The 17334-nt window shown below is 35.3% G+C and overlaps 1 protein-coding gene across 2 annotated transcripts in view; it reads right to left on the reverse strand.

The window, feature by feature from the left end:
• Positions 1 to 8161: 8161 nt before the first annotated feature.
• The window catches only part of COG6 (component of oligomeric golgi complex 6), a 107518-nt gene continuing 98345 nt past the window's right edge, over positions 8162 to 17334 (reverse strand). For both annotated transcript variants that reach the window (XM_011942977.1, XM_011942978.1), the window contains one exon: positions 8162 to 9833. In XM_011942977.1, coding sequence (XP_011798367.1) covers positions 9686 to 9833 — 148 coding nt within the window. In that variant the 3' untranslated portion in view covers positions 8162 to 9685. The remainder of the gene's footprint in view (positions 9834 to 17334) is intronic.

Below are 17334 nucleotides of genomic sequence, written 5' to 3' on the forward strand. Positions count from 1 at the left end.
TTTCTATATATAGCAACAAATAATTGTAAGTGTAACTTAAGAATATATATCATTTACACTCTTAACAAGAACTGTAAGTTTCTTAGGAATAAACACCAAAGTTTTCTCAGATATACATTAAGAAAATTACAGTGTTTTTGAAGGACATTAAAACTACCCTAATAGGGAAATTTTGACATGCTGTGAGTTGGATTAATCTTATAAAGATATCAGTTCTCCCCAAATTGATACATAAGAGTTGAAGTAATCCCAACCATATTCCCAATAGCCGTTGAAGAAATATAAGTGGATTCTCTATTATAGTGACAAATTTACATTGCTATTTGTGGAATGGCAGAAAGCCAAGAATGGCTAAGGCACTCGAGATGAAGAAAAGAAAATGAAGCACTGTGCCATATATTGAGACTTACTATAAAGTTATAATAATGACATTCGTTGTTGGTGCAGGAATGAATAAACCTATAAAAAGAGTGCAGTAAAAATACATACATTTATTCACATATGGGAATTTGATATATGACAGAGATGGTACTAGCCTTCCCCCACCATTATCACACACAGAAAGAAGAAAGCAATACTAATTCTGCACCATCCCCCAGAGACCTGAGGTTACAAAGAGCAACACCAGAGCTAATGATTTACCACTTGCAGAGAGTCTTTTGGTAAATCAAAGTAGTGTGTTTGCACATTTTTTGGTTAAATGCAAATTCTGTTATGGTTTGTTATTATATGATCCATTATATTAACCTATTAATACTCAGCTCAGTGGGGAAATTATTTTCTTTTTTGTAAGATTTAGAATAAAGGCAGGGTACATTGAGATGTTCTTTCTGTTTTTGTTGTTTATTTTCTTTTTTAGCAGCACCTTTTTGGCTTTTTAATGCTTGGCTTGCTTATATCTTTGTTTGTAAAAGAATCTAATAGTTTTAAGCAAGGAAAATCCCTAGTCTGCAATTAAATATGTATGGCAACTATGTGGAATACTAATCAAATCTTTGGTGTCCTTTCTAAGACTTAGCTTCTAAGGTAAATTCATTTTTCTACCTCAGTTCAATCTTCATTACCATTTTACTTTCCACTGGAGGCCCAGCTAGCACAACAGTGGCCAGCTCTTGCCTGAATCCCGAAAATTAGACTTATATAGATGACACCCCCAGAAAGACTCAGGGCAATCTCAACACAGGAGACCCAACTTTTGATGCTTGCTTGCACTCTTGCTTCTTGTCATTTTGCCTTTAGTAGGCCAAAGCTAATACTTCTCCAGTGGAATTTCAGATGTTGACATTGATGGAAACAAAGAACATATTTAAGTAAATTAATTTCCTGGTAGCAAAGGTATAAACTTTGAAATCCTAGACTGGCTTAGACTTTCACTGTTAAATTCACAATAATGTAACACTTTGCCAAAAGATGCTATGTCCCCTCAAAGTAAGCAAATATAACATATGAATACTTTTGGCCCTATCAACAATTTCCCCAATTCAGCTAATTTTTGTAAGCTTAGTACCATTTATTTTTACTTATTAAATTGTCAGTGTTAAGAAAGTTTTATTTTTAACATTCACTAGTATTAAGGTTAGTTGGATTTGATAGACTAATATGCTGTTATTAATCTAATTATTAATACTACATTCATTTCTCAGCTAGTTTATAGAAATTTCATATTTGGACCTGCAAAAATACATAATTATATTATCTATCTTCCAAAGCACATTCTCTCAGAGATGAAGTAAGTATGCAATTTCAAGATGATAGGTAATTGTGCTTAATACAATTATAGTCCCAAAGTAACCACATGTAGTCCTATCTATTTATGATATTATCTAAACAGCATATTTAATAAACATGTATTCAATACTATTCAATATTATTATATGACTCTGCATTTCACTTATATATTTATTTTAAAGTCCATAGTGTATAAAAAAACTGATAAATATTCCAAGACTGGACAATTATATATCAGTACTATTGCCAGGTTCAAGGAAAATATCCCTCAATTTCTAGTTTTCAAAAGAGGCCATCAGATCACAAAACCACAATAAGATCACAATTAAGACATGAGAACTGGCCTGTTTTAATTCCATTATATTTGCAATTTACTTTGAGAAAAAATTCATATAACATAAAATTTACCATTTTAAAAAGAGCACAATCCAGTGGCTTTTAGTATACTCAATGCTGTGCAACCATCATACTGTGTAATTCCAGGACATTTCTATCACTCCAAAAAGTACCTGTTAGCAGTCTCTTCCTGATCAGTTCCTCTCCCTATCCCCTGGAAACTGCTAATCTACTTTCATGTCTCTGTGGATTTGCCTATTCTGGAGATTTCATTAAAATGGAATCAAATTATATATAACCTTTTGTGTTTGGCTTCTAATCAGAATAATGTTCTCAAGATTCATCCATGTTGAAGCATGTTTCAGTAGTCCATTCCTTTTTATAAATGAATAATATTTCATTATACAGATATATCACATTTTGTTTATCCATTCATTATCTGATGGACATTTCAGTTGTTTCTAATTTTCAGTTATTGTAAATGCTGCTATGAATATTCATGTAAGTCTTGTGCAGACATAAATTTTCAGTTATCTTGGGTAAAAGCCTAGGCATAGAAATGCTAGGTCATATCATAACTCTATTTAACTTTTTGAGGTACCGCTTGTTAAACTGTTTTCCACATCAGCTGTACCACTTTACATCCCCACCAGCAACGTATGGGACTTCCAAGTTCTCCACATCATACCAGCTTCTAAAATTACTAACATTATAGTCACCTTGGTATGTGCAAAGTAGAATCTCATTGTGATTCTGACTTGCATTTTCCTAATGACTAATGATGTTGATCATTTTTTCATGTTAGGGTTAGGGTTAGCTATCTGTGTATCTTCTTTGGTTAAATACCTATTCAAATACTTCGCACACTTTAAAATTTAGTTGTCTTTTGTTTTGTTTTTCAAGGAAGAACTTGATGTCCCAAAATTATTATTTTTTTTGTGGAGATGGGGTCTTGCTATGTTTCCCAGGATACTCTTGAATTCCTGGCCTCAAGCAATCTTCTCACCTAGTGCTGGGATCACAGGCATGATCCACCGTGCCCAGCTCAGTTGTCTTTTTTTTTTTTTTTTGAGAAGGAGTCTCGCTCTGTCGCCAGGCTGAAGTGCAGTGGCGCAATCTTGGCTCACTGAAACCTCCACCTCCTGGGTTCAAGTGATTCTCCTGCCTCAGCCTCCCGAGCAGCTGGGACTACAGGCACCTGCCACCACACCTGGCTAATTTTTGTATTTTTAGTAGAGACGGGGTTTCACCATGTTGGACAGTATGGTCTCCATCTCTTGACCTCAAGATCTGCCCACCTTGGACTCCCAAAGTGCTGGGATTACAGGCGTGAACCACCACGCCAGCCCTCGGCTGTCTTTTTATTGCTGAATTGCAAGAGTTATATTTTGGATACACAGCTGATCCTTGAGCAATATGGGTTTGAACTGTGTGGGTTCACTTACACATGGATGTTTTTTTTCAACCAAAGCAAACAAAAAAAAAACAGTACTCGCAAGGTGTGCAACCTGCATATATGGAGGAATGGCTTTTCATATACATGGATTCTACAGGGCCAGTTTTTAAGACTCGAGTATGTGCAGATTTTGGTATACAACCACATATACCAAGGGATGAATATATATTCTAGATACCAGATTCTTGTCAGATATAAAACTTGCAAATATTTTCTACCATTGGGTGAGTTGTCTTTTCACTTTCTTGATAGAGTCCTTTAATGCATATATTTTAAAATTTTAATAAAAACCAAATTATATTTTCTTTGCATGCTTGCACTTTTGGTGTCATATTTAAGAAACTGTCACCTAATATAAGGTCATCTACATTTTCTTCCGGAGATTTATAGTTTTAGCTCTTATATTCAGATCTTGCATCTATTTTTAGTTCATTTTTGTATATTTTTGTAGATTTCCAGTTCTCACAGCCCCATTTTCTGAAAAGACAATTCTTTCCCCCAATGAATGGTCTTGGAAGCCTTGTAAAAAAATCAATTGAGCATAGATATATATGTTTATTTCTGGACTCTTAAATTTTATTCCATTGAAATATATGTCTATTCTTATGCCACTACCACACTGTTTTGATAACTGGAGCATTGTAATAAATTTTGATATTGGGAAGTTTCAAGTTGGGTTGGCCATAGTCCTCCACATATACAAATAAATTCCAGAATCAGCTTGTCCATTTCTTAAAAACAACAACAACAACAACAACAACAAACAAAAAAAAAACCAGGCAGATGAAACTTTGATAGGAATTGCATTTAATCTGTAGATCAATTTGGGGGGGATATTGTCATGGTAATAATAAGTCCTCTGATCCATGAACACAGGATGTCTTTCTAGGCCATCTTTAATTTCTTACAACAGCATTTTGTAGCTTCCAATAGACAAGTATTTCACTTCGGTGGTTAAGTTTATTCCTAAGTATTTTATTCTGTTTGGTGTTACTGTAAATGAAATTTGCTTAATGTTCAGATTGTTCACTGCTACTGTATACAACAGATACTTCCACAGTGATCTTGTATCCTACAATGTTGCTAAGCTTATTAGTTCTAGTTTCAGGGCTTTTTAGAAAGATTATTTAGGATGTTATATATATTTTTGATACTTTGTGTATATGTGTATATACATAAATACATATATATGTATATATATAACCATGTCATCTATAAATCAACATAGTTTTACTTCTTCCTTTTCAATCTAAGTGCCTTTTGTTTCTTTTTCTCATCTAATTGCTATGGCTATAATATCAAGTACAATGTGGAATAGAACTGTTGAGTATCCATGTCTTGTTCATGATCTCAGGAAGAACGCTTTCAGTTTTTCACCATTAAGTATAATGTTAGCTGTGGGTTTATTCATAGATTCCTTTCATCAGTTTGAGGAAGTCCCCTTTTTCACTTATAAAAGGGTGTTTCTTTTTTTTAAGTCTCACTCTGTCACCTAGGTTGGAGTGTAGTGGCATAATCATAGCTCACTACAGATTCAACCTGGGAGGCATGAGTCACTGTGCCTAGCTGGTGGATTTTTATCAAATGCTTTTTCTACAATCACTGAGGTGATCATGTATTTTGTTTTGTTCTTATTAATATGATGTAGTACATTAATTGCTTTTCATACATTCAGTTGACCTTACATTCCTGAGATAAATTCACTTGGTTGTAGCACATAATTTTTTAAAACATTGCTGGATTCTGTTTGCTAGTATTTTGTTGAGCATTTTGCATAGATCTTCATTAGGGATATTGGTCTGTAGTCTTCTTGTGATGTCTTTCCTGTCTTTGTTGTACCAATAACAAATATTAGCCTTGTAGAATAAACATATTAGGGTGTGTTCCCTCCTCTTTTTGGGGAATAATTTGATTAGTGTTAATTCCTCTTTGAATGTCTAGTAGAATTCACCAGTGAATTCACCAGTAATGACATCTAGTAGAATTCACCTGTGAAACCACCAGTGTATTCCCCAGTGAAGCAATTCACTAGGCTTTGTTGTTGTTGGGAGTTTTTTGATTATTCACTCCATCTTGTTGCTATAGGTCTATCCAGATTTTCTATTTCTTCTTGAGTTGATTTTGGTACTTTGTGTTTTTCATTTGTCCACTTTCACTTGTTTGCATATATTAATAGCATTCTGTTATCCTTATTTTGTAAGTTCAGTAATGTCTGCTCTTTCATACTTTAGTAATTTGAGTCTTTATTATTATTATTATTATTATTATTATTGTTCAGTCAGCTAAAGATTAGTCAGTGTTTCTATCCTTTCAAAGAATTTACTTTTGGTTTTGTTAATCTTCTATATCATTTTTCTAGTCTCTATTTTGTCTCTGTTATAATCTTTATTATTTCCTTTTTCTTGCATTAGGTTTAGTTTGCTCTTCTTTTATGTCTCTTAAGGTTATTGATTAGGTTAATTTATTTCTTTCCCTTTAAGGTAGGCTTGATTTGGTTATATTTTTAAACTCTGATGTTTATCACAGAGCCTACTACCTACTAGGTACTTAAGAAATGCGTTTAATAAGATTAATGAAAAAAATAGCTATCATATACTGAGTTCTAATTTAGCCCAGATCTTATGCCAAGCAAATTTCTAAACTATTTTTTAAAATTGTAAAATATATGAACAAAAGTTTATGTAACATATATGAAAAATTTTAAAGAATATTTAACAGTACTAACAACCTAGCATAAGAATAAAACATTATCAGTAACTTCAACACATCCTGTGTTTCCGTCTCCATAATCTTAAATTGTATTAATCATTTCCTATATTTTCCTTACACCTTTACCACATGTATATCTATGTATATTTTTTATACTTTATTAAACATTCTATAAAAGGGTATTATATTATTCTGATTTCTTTCTCAACATTATATACTTGAAAACCATTCATTTTCTCACTGCTGTACTCCATCCTATGGATATACCTAAAGACATTTAAGCTAACATTATTCTGGATAGAATAGGTTGAAGTAATAAATCCCTAAAGGAAGGATTAAAAAAAAAAGTATCCAGGATCAAGCCCTAGAGTATGCCAACTTTTAGAAATCATATAGAGGCAAAAGAGCCAGGGAAGAAGGTCAAAAGGGGGTTGGGCTAATGAAATGGGAGGAAAATTAGCAGAAAGTGGTGCCATGGAAGACTGGAAAGGATAGAATTTCAAACAGAAATGTGTGGAATGACACTGAGAGTTCAACAAGTAGAGATACAGAAGAATCTGCTGGATCTGACAACATACAGCACTGACGAAAAGATTATCAGGTTAGTTTTGGTGTAGTGGTGAGAGACTCAAACTATATTGGGATACTTTAAAGACAGAATGAGAAATGAGGAAGTGGATGACAGCATGTCTAAACTAGGAAAGGAAGCAGAGAAATGGAGGTGTTAGGATCTGGGAAGTAGAGAGTATTAAAAAATATTATGAACATGATGACATTATGTATGACATTAAGAATAATCCTAGAGAGAGGCCAGTTGCTGCTGAAGCAAAATGAAGGGATAACCCGGAGAGAGAAGGCTCTAATAAGAAGACAAGAGATGCAAGCCAGAGCACAAAGGAAGGGAATATCCTGTCCTAGAAAGAGAAGTAACATCTCAAGTGCCAAACGAGGAAGGAGAGGAGATGGGTGTGATGTTTGAGAATAGGAAAATGAGGAAGATTAATAGTTTCTATTCTTGGTGAATTATGAAGGATATTAAATGAGAATGTGGATGAAAAAGTCCTTTAGAAACCTGGAAAGTTAAGAGTAGAATTACAAACCAATATTGAATGTCTGTCTTAGTTCATTTAGCCTGATATACCAAAATACCATAAACTGATAAAAACAACAGACATTTATTTCTACCAGTTTTGGAGGCTGCAAAGCCCAAAATCAAATCACTAAAAGATTTGGTGTCTAGTGAGGGCCTGCTTCCTCATTGACAGCTGTCTTCTCACTGTAACATCACATGGTAGAAGGGACAGGGATCTCTTGAGCCGCCGGAGTAAGGGTACTAATCCCATTCATGAGGGCTTTATCCTGACAACCTAATCACCTCTCAAAGGATCCACCTCCTAATACCATCACCTCAGGGGTGAGGATTTCAACATGAATTTGGGGGAAACATAAACATTCAAACTACAGCAGTGCCCATTTGAACACTGTAATCATGAATTCCGAGTAAAGTCAATCAGTCCATTAGTGTCATCTTTTTCCTCAGGTAACATCCACCTGCTCAAGTGAAGGCACAGAGAAAGAAATGGAAAAGTTCAACCACATAAGGGCTTTGGCATTCAAACACCCTTCCTCTCTGAAAGAAGGGCAGACATGCATATTCTAGGTTATACTTATGCCAAATGAAAATAATTCAAAATGCAAACTATGGAGTAATGGCAAATTTAGGTGTTATATTAATGGATTATTACTTACAATGTTTTATTTTGCCTTAGTTCTCAAGATTACACATACCACATTTCGCCTGTGAGTCTCACTGATTACCTCAGTTTTGCCCTATGTTGTACTTCCTTTTCTATTAGTGTATTTTCTAAAAACACATCAATAGGATGTATATCTACAGGATAGCTGCAATAATTGCTGCTCTAGACATAACTGTAATATTTTATTTGAAAAAAAGCCATCTGAAAAGCACAATAAATTTTTCCCTATAAAACAAAGGAATTTACTCATGGCAAGGTATCAATCTTCTTTCACTGTAGAAATAACTTATATTAAAATTAAGTTCTTGATTTATACTTTATTTTCTGTCTTTTATATATAACACATACTAATCAAAGGGAAAAAAACTAAAAATACAGATTTATACCCAAATGGATAATGATTATATAATCATTCTTACTCCAAAAAGAATTGTATTAGGTATAAACAATTATAAACTTCAGATAAATAGGTCATATTCTGTAAATACTAATTTGTTATATACAACATAATCTTCTACAAATATTAATGTTATTACTTTTCAAAATATTTCAAACTAGTTATTTTTTTCCTTGTGCTTCAGTTTTCTCATTTGAAATGTAGGGACTTGCCCCTTTTTATAGATTTACTAGAAATCAAGTTTTTTTGCTGATAAGAATGTCAAATCAGGCACACTGGGATTTACTCCTTTAAAAATACAGTCATTTTGAATCTTCCTAATAGGTAATGGTCTAAAGTCAGAGTCCAGTTACACCATGGAGATAAGACACACTGCCAACTGGCAACCCCTCCTCTGGCAGATTTTTCTCCAGTGTTTGAGTAGATCATTGTTTCTTGGTTTGAACACCAGATAAAATGTGTAGTTGGTTGGATTTAGGACCCACATTGTATGACAAATACCCATCTTTAAACACCAGCCTTAGACACAGCTTAGGCTGTCTACATGTTTAGAGTTCATTGGAAAGGCTGAGTTCCACCTTGAGTTCCACTGAGGGTTCCCACAGAGTGGAATCCACCCTGTGTTCACTTTTCTCTCTCCTTTTTTTCTCATTATTGCTGAGTGTATATTTAAAATTGTGTAAAAATGTACGCAGTCAAATATATATAGTATGCTAAAGTAGAACAGAAAGGAGATTCACTGCCACATACACCAGAAGCACAATTCACTGTTATTTGTCTCTCTTCTAACAACTCTTTAAGGACAGCTATTTTGGGGACAGAGACATAGGCTAGGTTGAGAAAAGCTACTAAGTATACCTACTCATATTAATAAGAAAGCAAATGAATCTTTAGGTAAGGAGACATTTATTAGGTCATATCCTTATACTAATTCTTAAATTTACACCAATTTTTTATATGCTGTTAATTTAGAACTACTAGTCTTGTAAAAAACATTCTTCAAACCTTTCATATTACTTTATGCTTCCTGAATACAGTGAAAACTGGAGAGCTGGAGAGATGGCTAGCAAAAAAAATAGAGCATCTTATTTAGAGTAGATACACAGCAATACTAGCTCAGGTCAACATGTTATTTACTTCCATGTTACTGAGATCAAAAAAAAAAAAATTATCGGGACTTATAATCTCATGATACAAAGAAAACTGTAACTACCAAATTTTAAAGTAAAAATTCAAAGAATAAAAAGTAACCTTCAGTGTTTTAGGGAGGTCATATTTTGCTAACACAATGAAATAAGATAATCAGGAAAGAAGCGTCTGCACTTGCTGTGGCGATCGATGAAGAATGTTCTCAGGATCTTTGTATTCATTGACTGGATTCATCACAGCTGCATACACTTCACCATAGGCTCTGCAGACTAATTCTGTAGATTGTTTTACGATCTGCTCTCTATTGATAAGCAAACAAAATGTAAACATATTTGAAAAAAATATTTTTACTAAGAATTATAAGACAGTTTGACATTTCAATCCATACATTTCACTTTCATTATCATCACACATACACTATTTAAGAATCACTATACGGGTACACAATTAATCCTGATTTGGGGATAAAACATAATTTTATATTTATTATTTATTAAATCTTTCTCCATTACTATATAGGTTGCAGAGGGCATGGACTGTGTTTTGTTCCTAATATATAGTGAACTGCTATATATTTGTGCCTGATACACAGGACTGCTAAATAAGAAACAAAAACTGTGACCCAATGTCAATGTATTGATTTTGCAAAGGTGGTAATACATTAAAGAAAGATGCTTACAATTGTTCAAATTTATCAACACTTTTATCTCTCAGAAAACTTAAACTGCTCTTTCACCTATAGCTTTTACACTAACAACCACATCTCCTAGCTTTCTCTTCATCTCTCTGTATCACCCCAAGCTAAAACGTGACACTTGCAGTAAATCACAGCTTTCTCACAAATACACATTTCTACAAAAGCACACAAAAGAACAGAGTTTTGCAAATGTTTACAAAATTATCCAGCTAGAAAAAACAGTATTGGTTCATTAAAAGTGCAACAACTCTCTGCATAGTTCCATGACATTAACTTCCTGTCATCCCCAGCTATTTGTACTATTCATGTATCATCACGAGAAGATGGTACTAATGGTTCTCATGGTACTAGCCATGAGAACACTGGTACTAATTTTCTGATTTTTACAAAAACTAAAATATGTGTTTTTTTTTTTTTTGAGACAGAGTCTTGCTCTGTCACCCAGGCTGGACTGCAGTGGCGCGATCTCCACTCACTGCAAGCTCCGCCTCCCAGGTTCAGGCCATTCTCCTGCCTCAGCCTCCCGAGTAGCTGGGACTACAGGCGCCCGCCACCATGCCCCGCTGATTTTTTTGTATTTTTAGTAGAGACGGGGTTTCACCGTGTTAGCCAGGATGGTCTCAATCTCCTGACCTCGTGATCCGCCCGCCTCAGCCTCCCAAAGTGCTGGGATTACAGGCGTGAGCCACCACGCCCGGCCATAAAAATGTGTTTTGAAAGCTTCGCTTCCAAACCTCCTTTTCTTGTAGTTTCCTATTTGTGTTAATGGCATAACAATGTCGTATCACCTCAGTTCAGGTTCTAAAATGACCTCTTGCCTGGAGTACACGCAAACTCCTATCTATTCTTCTCTCTTTCAGTATCTTCCATATTCAATCCATCTTACGCACTGTTCTTAGATTAATCTTTCTGAGGCATACTTTCTATCGTATCTTTCTCTTACCTGGAGCCTTCAAAGAGCATCAATGGCCTCTTTTGGTTTCAGAGAAGCCAACATTCCTTCACCTACCATTCAAAATCATCTAACACTTTCCCTATCCCTACTCTAATTCCAGTGCTACCCCTGACTGTTCTCCTGGCTCTAGGCTTGCTGATCTCAGTTCCTTTGCTCCTACTTCTTTTTCCTAGAATGCTTCTTTCACCACTTTTAAATGCTCTTAATGTTCAGCAAAAATGTTCTCTCTTATCCATGAAGTCTTATCTGATCTTTAGACCTAGAAATAATTACTTCCTTTGTGGAATGTCCATGGTACTTTTTCTGTTCCTTTCATATAGCTTTTACCACTCCTAACTTACAATAAAGCTTCTACATTTTCTTGATGTTCAGATCCCAACAGTTTTGTATTAGGAAGGGGTTAGCTCTGCATCAAATGGATATGACTGACATATAACCCAATTTCCAAAATGTCCTTTAAAAATTATTATATTACAGAAATACATGTTGTTCATGTCTTACCTATCCTGCAAAATTTCAAGTAACTTGACACTGTTTATGTTCATATATCCCTTAAAATCCAGTATATTTTGAATATGATGGATGCTCAATAAATACATGTTCACTGAATACTTGATGGAGAAAAATAACTTCTTCCTTATTTACAGAGTCCTATTCTGGGCTCTTGAGCCACCACTGTTTTCCATAAATGCTGAATCAGTGGCTATTTCAAGGCAAACTGTTTCTTCACATAGTCAAGAGTACGTGATTGTGACCAGCCAGACTAACGTAATAGTTATAGCATAACAGTAATATTGTGTTAAGTTGTAACACAAGTCAGTATCATGAAGCCACCATCAACAGAACATATTCTTTGTTTTTCTAGGAATTATGTTCTTTTTTGGTAATAATGGATAGAATAATATATTTTTAAGATTATCTGTGGAAATATATGCATCTGTGGTCTAGAAAAGAATATAGTTGGATGGAATAAGAAGTCCACCTATGATCTTGGAACATCCGTACACTGTTCTAATGGGGTCCAAACTCTTGATGAGTTGAAGTAACTTGACATTTTCCAAAAATTGCTAAAGCTTCCAAAATGACAGTGAGTAGTAGAAAGATACGCTGAGTAAATTTTCTGAGCGGAGTAGAGTGGTGCTACTGGTTGTACTACCTTTTTGCTAAAAGGAAAGGGATGATGGTAGAAACTGGTTTAGAAAACTACTTAACTAAATGAGGCTTGGAAATTTTTTTTTTTTTTCAGATAGTCTCACTTTGTCACCCAGGCTGGAGTGCAGTGGCATGATCTTGGCTCATTACAACCTCTGCCTCCTAGGTTCAAGTGATTCTCCTGCCTCAGCCTCCCAAGCAGCTGGGATTACAGACATGCACCACCAGGCCTGGCTAATTTTTGTATTTTTAGTACAGACGGGGTTTCACCATGTTGACCAGGCTGGTCTTGAAATCCTGACCTCAGGTGATCCGCCCACTTTGGCCTCCCAAAGTGCTGGGATTACAGGCATGAGCCACCGTGCCCGGCCTGGAGATATTTTTTGATCTATTGATTGGTGATCTTACCTGTAATTAAATTTGCTTGACAATGAATGTAACAAAATAATGCAAAAATTATTTTTCATGAAAACATACTAGAAACTACTATTTTAAAACTTTATTAGATATAACACACATTTGATACCCACTTTTGCAACAAATCAGATACTGGATTTTAGAAATAGTGTTTTTAGTTCTTTTCTAAGTGCAATAACATAGATTTCTGAGAAGTGTATAAAGCATTCATTACCCATGCCTCATACTCAAGTCTATACTCAATCTCAATACAGCATATATTTGAGCGTATATAAGGAGTACACAAAATAAGGCTATTTCTTCTCATAAAAAGTAAAAAATGTACAATTATAAATATTGAATATGATTTTTAAAAGTTCAGAGTAACTTGTAAATGTAGTATTGTTGAAACTTCTGAAGCAGTGAAGTTTAAATTTCATTTTCAAGTAACAGTGATAAAAAATTTAAAATTTACTGAAATTTAGTTATAACTTGACACATTTATTTCTAAGCTATATAAAGTAGCTCACAAATGTCTGAAACTAACAATACAGCTGAAAATCCATTAAGTCTGCAATAGATAAAAATAAAATGAAGCAGTACTGCATAAACATAGATAATTAAATAAAATCAAGCCAGTTAAAACTAAACAAGAGTTTATAATTTATTTTAAATTTTGGTGTTAGATGGTATAGTACGTCTTCAATCTGCTCCTCACTTTAAAAAGCCACTGAGATAGGGAAGGGGTTAAAAAAAGAACATGCTTATGGTGGAGAAGATGAAGAAAGCAAAGCTGGTGGATAAAAAGAAATCTTCATGTATTACATGAAGGAAGGAGGAAGGAAAAAAAGCAAAGAATAAGGAACTGCTCCTCCTGGCCTGCTAACTGCCTGCTAAAGCCAACAGGATAGAAATAAAATGAAAACGGAGATTCTCTAAAGTTGAGTCTGAGTCAAACTCAAACTACAAAGACCAAGAACTCTGGATGACAGTGTGATTCTACATTTCTGAACAAATATGAGTTCATTTATCACCACCAAAGCGACAGGTTCCTACGCTCACTTTTATTAAGTATTTTCTAATCAGTTCTATAGGGTACAGTAGAGATAAAATGGTATAGTGGAGGAAATTACTGTTAGAAGACTTACATTCTAGTTGAAGCTCTGCCACTTACTATTGTTGCCTTGAACAAGTAATTTAACCTCTACTAGTTAAATTACTAGATGAATTAGTTAATCTTTATAAGGTACTTTGAGCTTTTGAGCGATATTATTCCATTGAGAGTTGAGTATTTTAATGAGTTATTGTTTAAAAAAACTACCTACATGAATAAATACATCACATATGCATACACATACATTATTTTAGGGAACTAAGTTCCCCAAAATATGATTTATAAAAGCATATCAATTATTTGTATATAAATGAATGTTTCTATAGTGCTAAAACCATTTTATCCTCTTGCCAGTTTACTATACTTTTTATTTACAGTAATAATTACTATGTAAATTCATCCTTTATCTTAAAAAGTATATTAAGTATCTGTCTATCAATCAACTGATCAAATGATTTTTAAAAGTTCAGAGTAACTATCTATATTGTCTGCCAGCCTGCCTGGTCTTAGCCCAAATTATTCATTAAATACTAATACCACATATGAAATACAGAGTCTCAAACAATAATGAATCATTATAGTGACAAATAATCAACATTCAAAATGGAGAAGTTTCAAGGATTCTATGACTAAATCCAAAATGACCAACAAATCATCTCAGTTCAGTCACATGCTTCTGAAAGTTGGGAATGTCCTTATCAACTAAACACCCTATGTACAGGCAGTGAAAGCAGTGAATTTTTTTTTTGGAGACAGAGTCTTGCTCTGCTGCCCAGGCTGGAGTGCAGTGGCTGGATCTCAGCTCACTGCAAGCTCCGCCTCCCGGGTTTACGCCATTCTCCTGCCTCAGCCTCCCGAGTAGCTGGGACTACAGACGCCCGCCTCGTCGCCCGGCTAGTTTTTTGTATTTTTTTTTTTTTTTTTTAGTAGAGACGGGGTTTCACCGTATTAGCCAGGATGGTCTCGATCTCCTGACCTCGTGATCCGCCTGTCTCGGCCTCCCAAAGTGCTGGGATTACAGGCTTGAGCCACCGCGCCCGGCCTAGCAGTGAATTTTTGTTGTTGTTGTCAGCAGTGCATGCTGAACACTGGTTCTAGCATGGGCATCCACTTGATTTTACTTACTTACTATTTTGATCAATCACAGCCTAGCCCATAGCTGATGGGGAGTACCTTCAGGACTGTTTCTGTCCTCTTGCTTTTCACAACACCAAAAGATATGCAAAAAGACCAGTTGAAAGGGGAAAGTAACTTTTTTTAAATTTTTATACTTTAAGTTCTAGGGTACAGGTGCATAACGTGCAGGTTTGTTACATAGGTATACATTTGCCATGTTGGTTTGCTGCACCCCTTTACTTGTCATTTACATTAGGTATTTCTCCTAATGCTATCCCTCCCCCACCCCCACCCCACGACAGGGCCTGGGGTGTGATGTTTCCTGCCCTTTGTCCAAGTGTTCTCCATGTTCAATTCCCGCCTATGAGTGAGAACATGCAGTGTTTGGTTCTCTGTCCTTGCAATAGTTTGCTCAGAATGACGGTTTTCAGCTGCATCCATATCCCTACAAAGGACATGAACTCATCCTTTTTTATGGCTGCATAGTATTCCATGGTATATATGTGCCACATTTTCCTAATCCAGTCTATCATTGACAGACGTTTGGGTTGGTTCCAAGTCTTTGCTATTGTGAATAGTGTTGCAATAAACATACATGTGCATGTGTCTTTATAGTAGCATGATTTATAATCCTTTGGGTATATTCCCAGTAATGGGATGGCTGGGTCAAATGGTATTTCTAGTTCTAGATCCTTGAGGAATCGCCACACTGTCTTCCACAATGGTTGAACTAATTTACACTCCCACCAACAGCGTAAAAGCATTCCTATTACTCCACATTCTCTCCAGTATCTGTTTCTTCCTGACTTTTTAATGATTGCCATTCTGACTGGTGTGAGATGGTATCTCATTGTGGTTTTGATTTGCATTTCTCTGATGACCAGTGATGACAAACATTTTTCATGTGTCTGTTGACTGCATAAATGTCTTCTTTTGAGAAGTCTCTGTTCATATCCTTTGCCCACTTTTTCATGGGGTTGTTTATTTCTTGTAAATTTGTTTAAGCTCTTTGTAGATTCTGGATATTAGCCCTTTGTCAGATGGGTAGATTGCAAAAATTTTTTTACCATTCTGTAGGTTGCCTGTTCACTCTGACGGTAGTTTCTTTTGCTGTGCAGCAGCTCTTTAGTTTAATTAGATCCCATTTTCCTATTTTGGCTTTTGTTGCCATTGCTTTCATCATGAAGTCCTTGTTCACGCCTATGTCCTGAATGATACTGCCTAGGTTTTCTTCTAGGGGTTTTAGTCTAACATTTAAGTCTTTAATCTATCTTGAATTAATTTTTGTATAAGGTATAAGGAAGGGACCCAGTTTCAGCTTTCTACATTTGGCTAGCCAGTTTTCCCAGTACCATTTATTAAACAGGGAATCCTTACTCCAGTTCTTGTTTTTTTTCAGGTCTGTCAAAGATCAGATGGTTGTAGATGTGTGGTGTTATTTCTGAGGCCTCTGTTCTGTTCCATTGGTTTAGATACCTGTTTTGACACCAGTACCGTACTGTTTTGGTTACTGTAGCCTTGTAGTCTAGTTTGAAGTCAGGTAGTGTGATGCTTCTAGCTTCATTCTTTTGGCTTAGGATTGTCTTGGCAATGCGGGCTCTTTTTTGGTTCCATATAAACTTTAAAGTAGTTTTTTCCAATTCTGTGAAGAAAGTCATTGGTACCTTGATGGGGATGGCATTGAATCTATAAATTACCATGGGCAGTATGGCCATTTTCATGATATTGATTCTTCCTATCCATGAACATGAAATGTTCTTCCATTTATGTCCTCTTTTATTTCGTTGAGCAGTGGTTTGTAGTTCTCCTTGAAGAGGTCCTTCACATCCCTTGTAAGTTGGATTCCTAGGTTATTTCATTCTCTTTGTAGCAATTGTGAATGGGAGTTTGCTCATGATTTGGCTCTGTTTGTCTGTTATTGGTGTATAGGAATGCTTGTGATTTTGCACACTGATTTTGTATCCTGAGAATTTGCTGAAGTTGCTTGTCAGCTTAAGGAGATTTTGGGCTGAGACAACAGGGTTTTCTAAATATACAATCACATCACCTGCAAACAGGGACAATTTGACTTCCTCTTTTCCTAACTGAATACCCTTTATTTCTTTCTCTTGCCTGATTGCCCTGGCCAGAACTTCCAACACTATGTTGAATAGAAGTGGTGAGAGAGGGCATCCCTGTCTTGTGCCAGTTTTCAAAGGGAATACTTCCAGTTTTTGCCCATTCAGTATGATATTGGCTGTGGGTCTGTCATAAATAGCTCTTATTATTTTGAGATATGTTCCATCAAAACCTAGTTTATCGACAGTTTTTAGCTGTGGAATTTTGTCAAAGGCCCTTTCTGCATCTATTGAGATAATCATGTGGTTTTTGTC

This window comes from Colobus angolensis, unplaced genomic scaffold (assembly GCF_000951035.1).
Source record: "Colobus angolensis palliatus isolate OR3802 unplaced genomic scaffold, Cang.pa_1.0 Scaffold214, whole genome shotgun sequence".
Classification (NCBI taxonomy): domain Eukaryota; kingdom Metazoa; phylum Chordata; class Mammalia; order Primates; family Cercopithecidae; genus Colobus; species Colobus angolensis.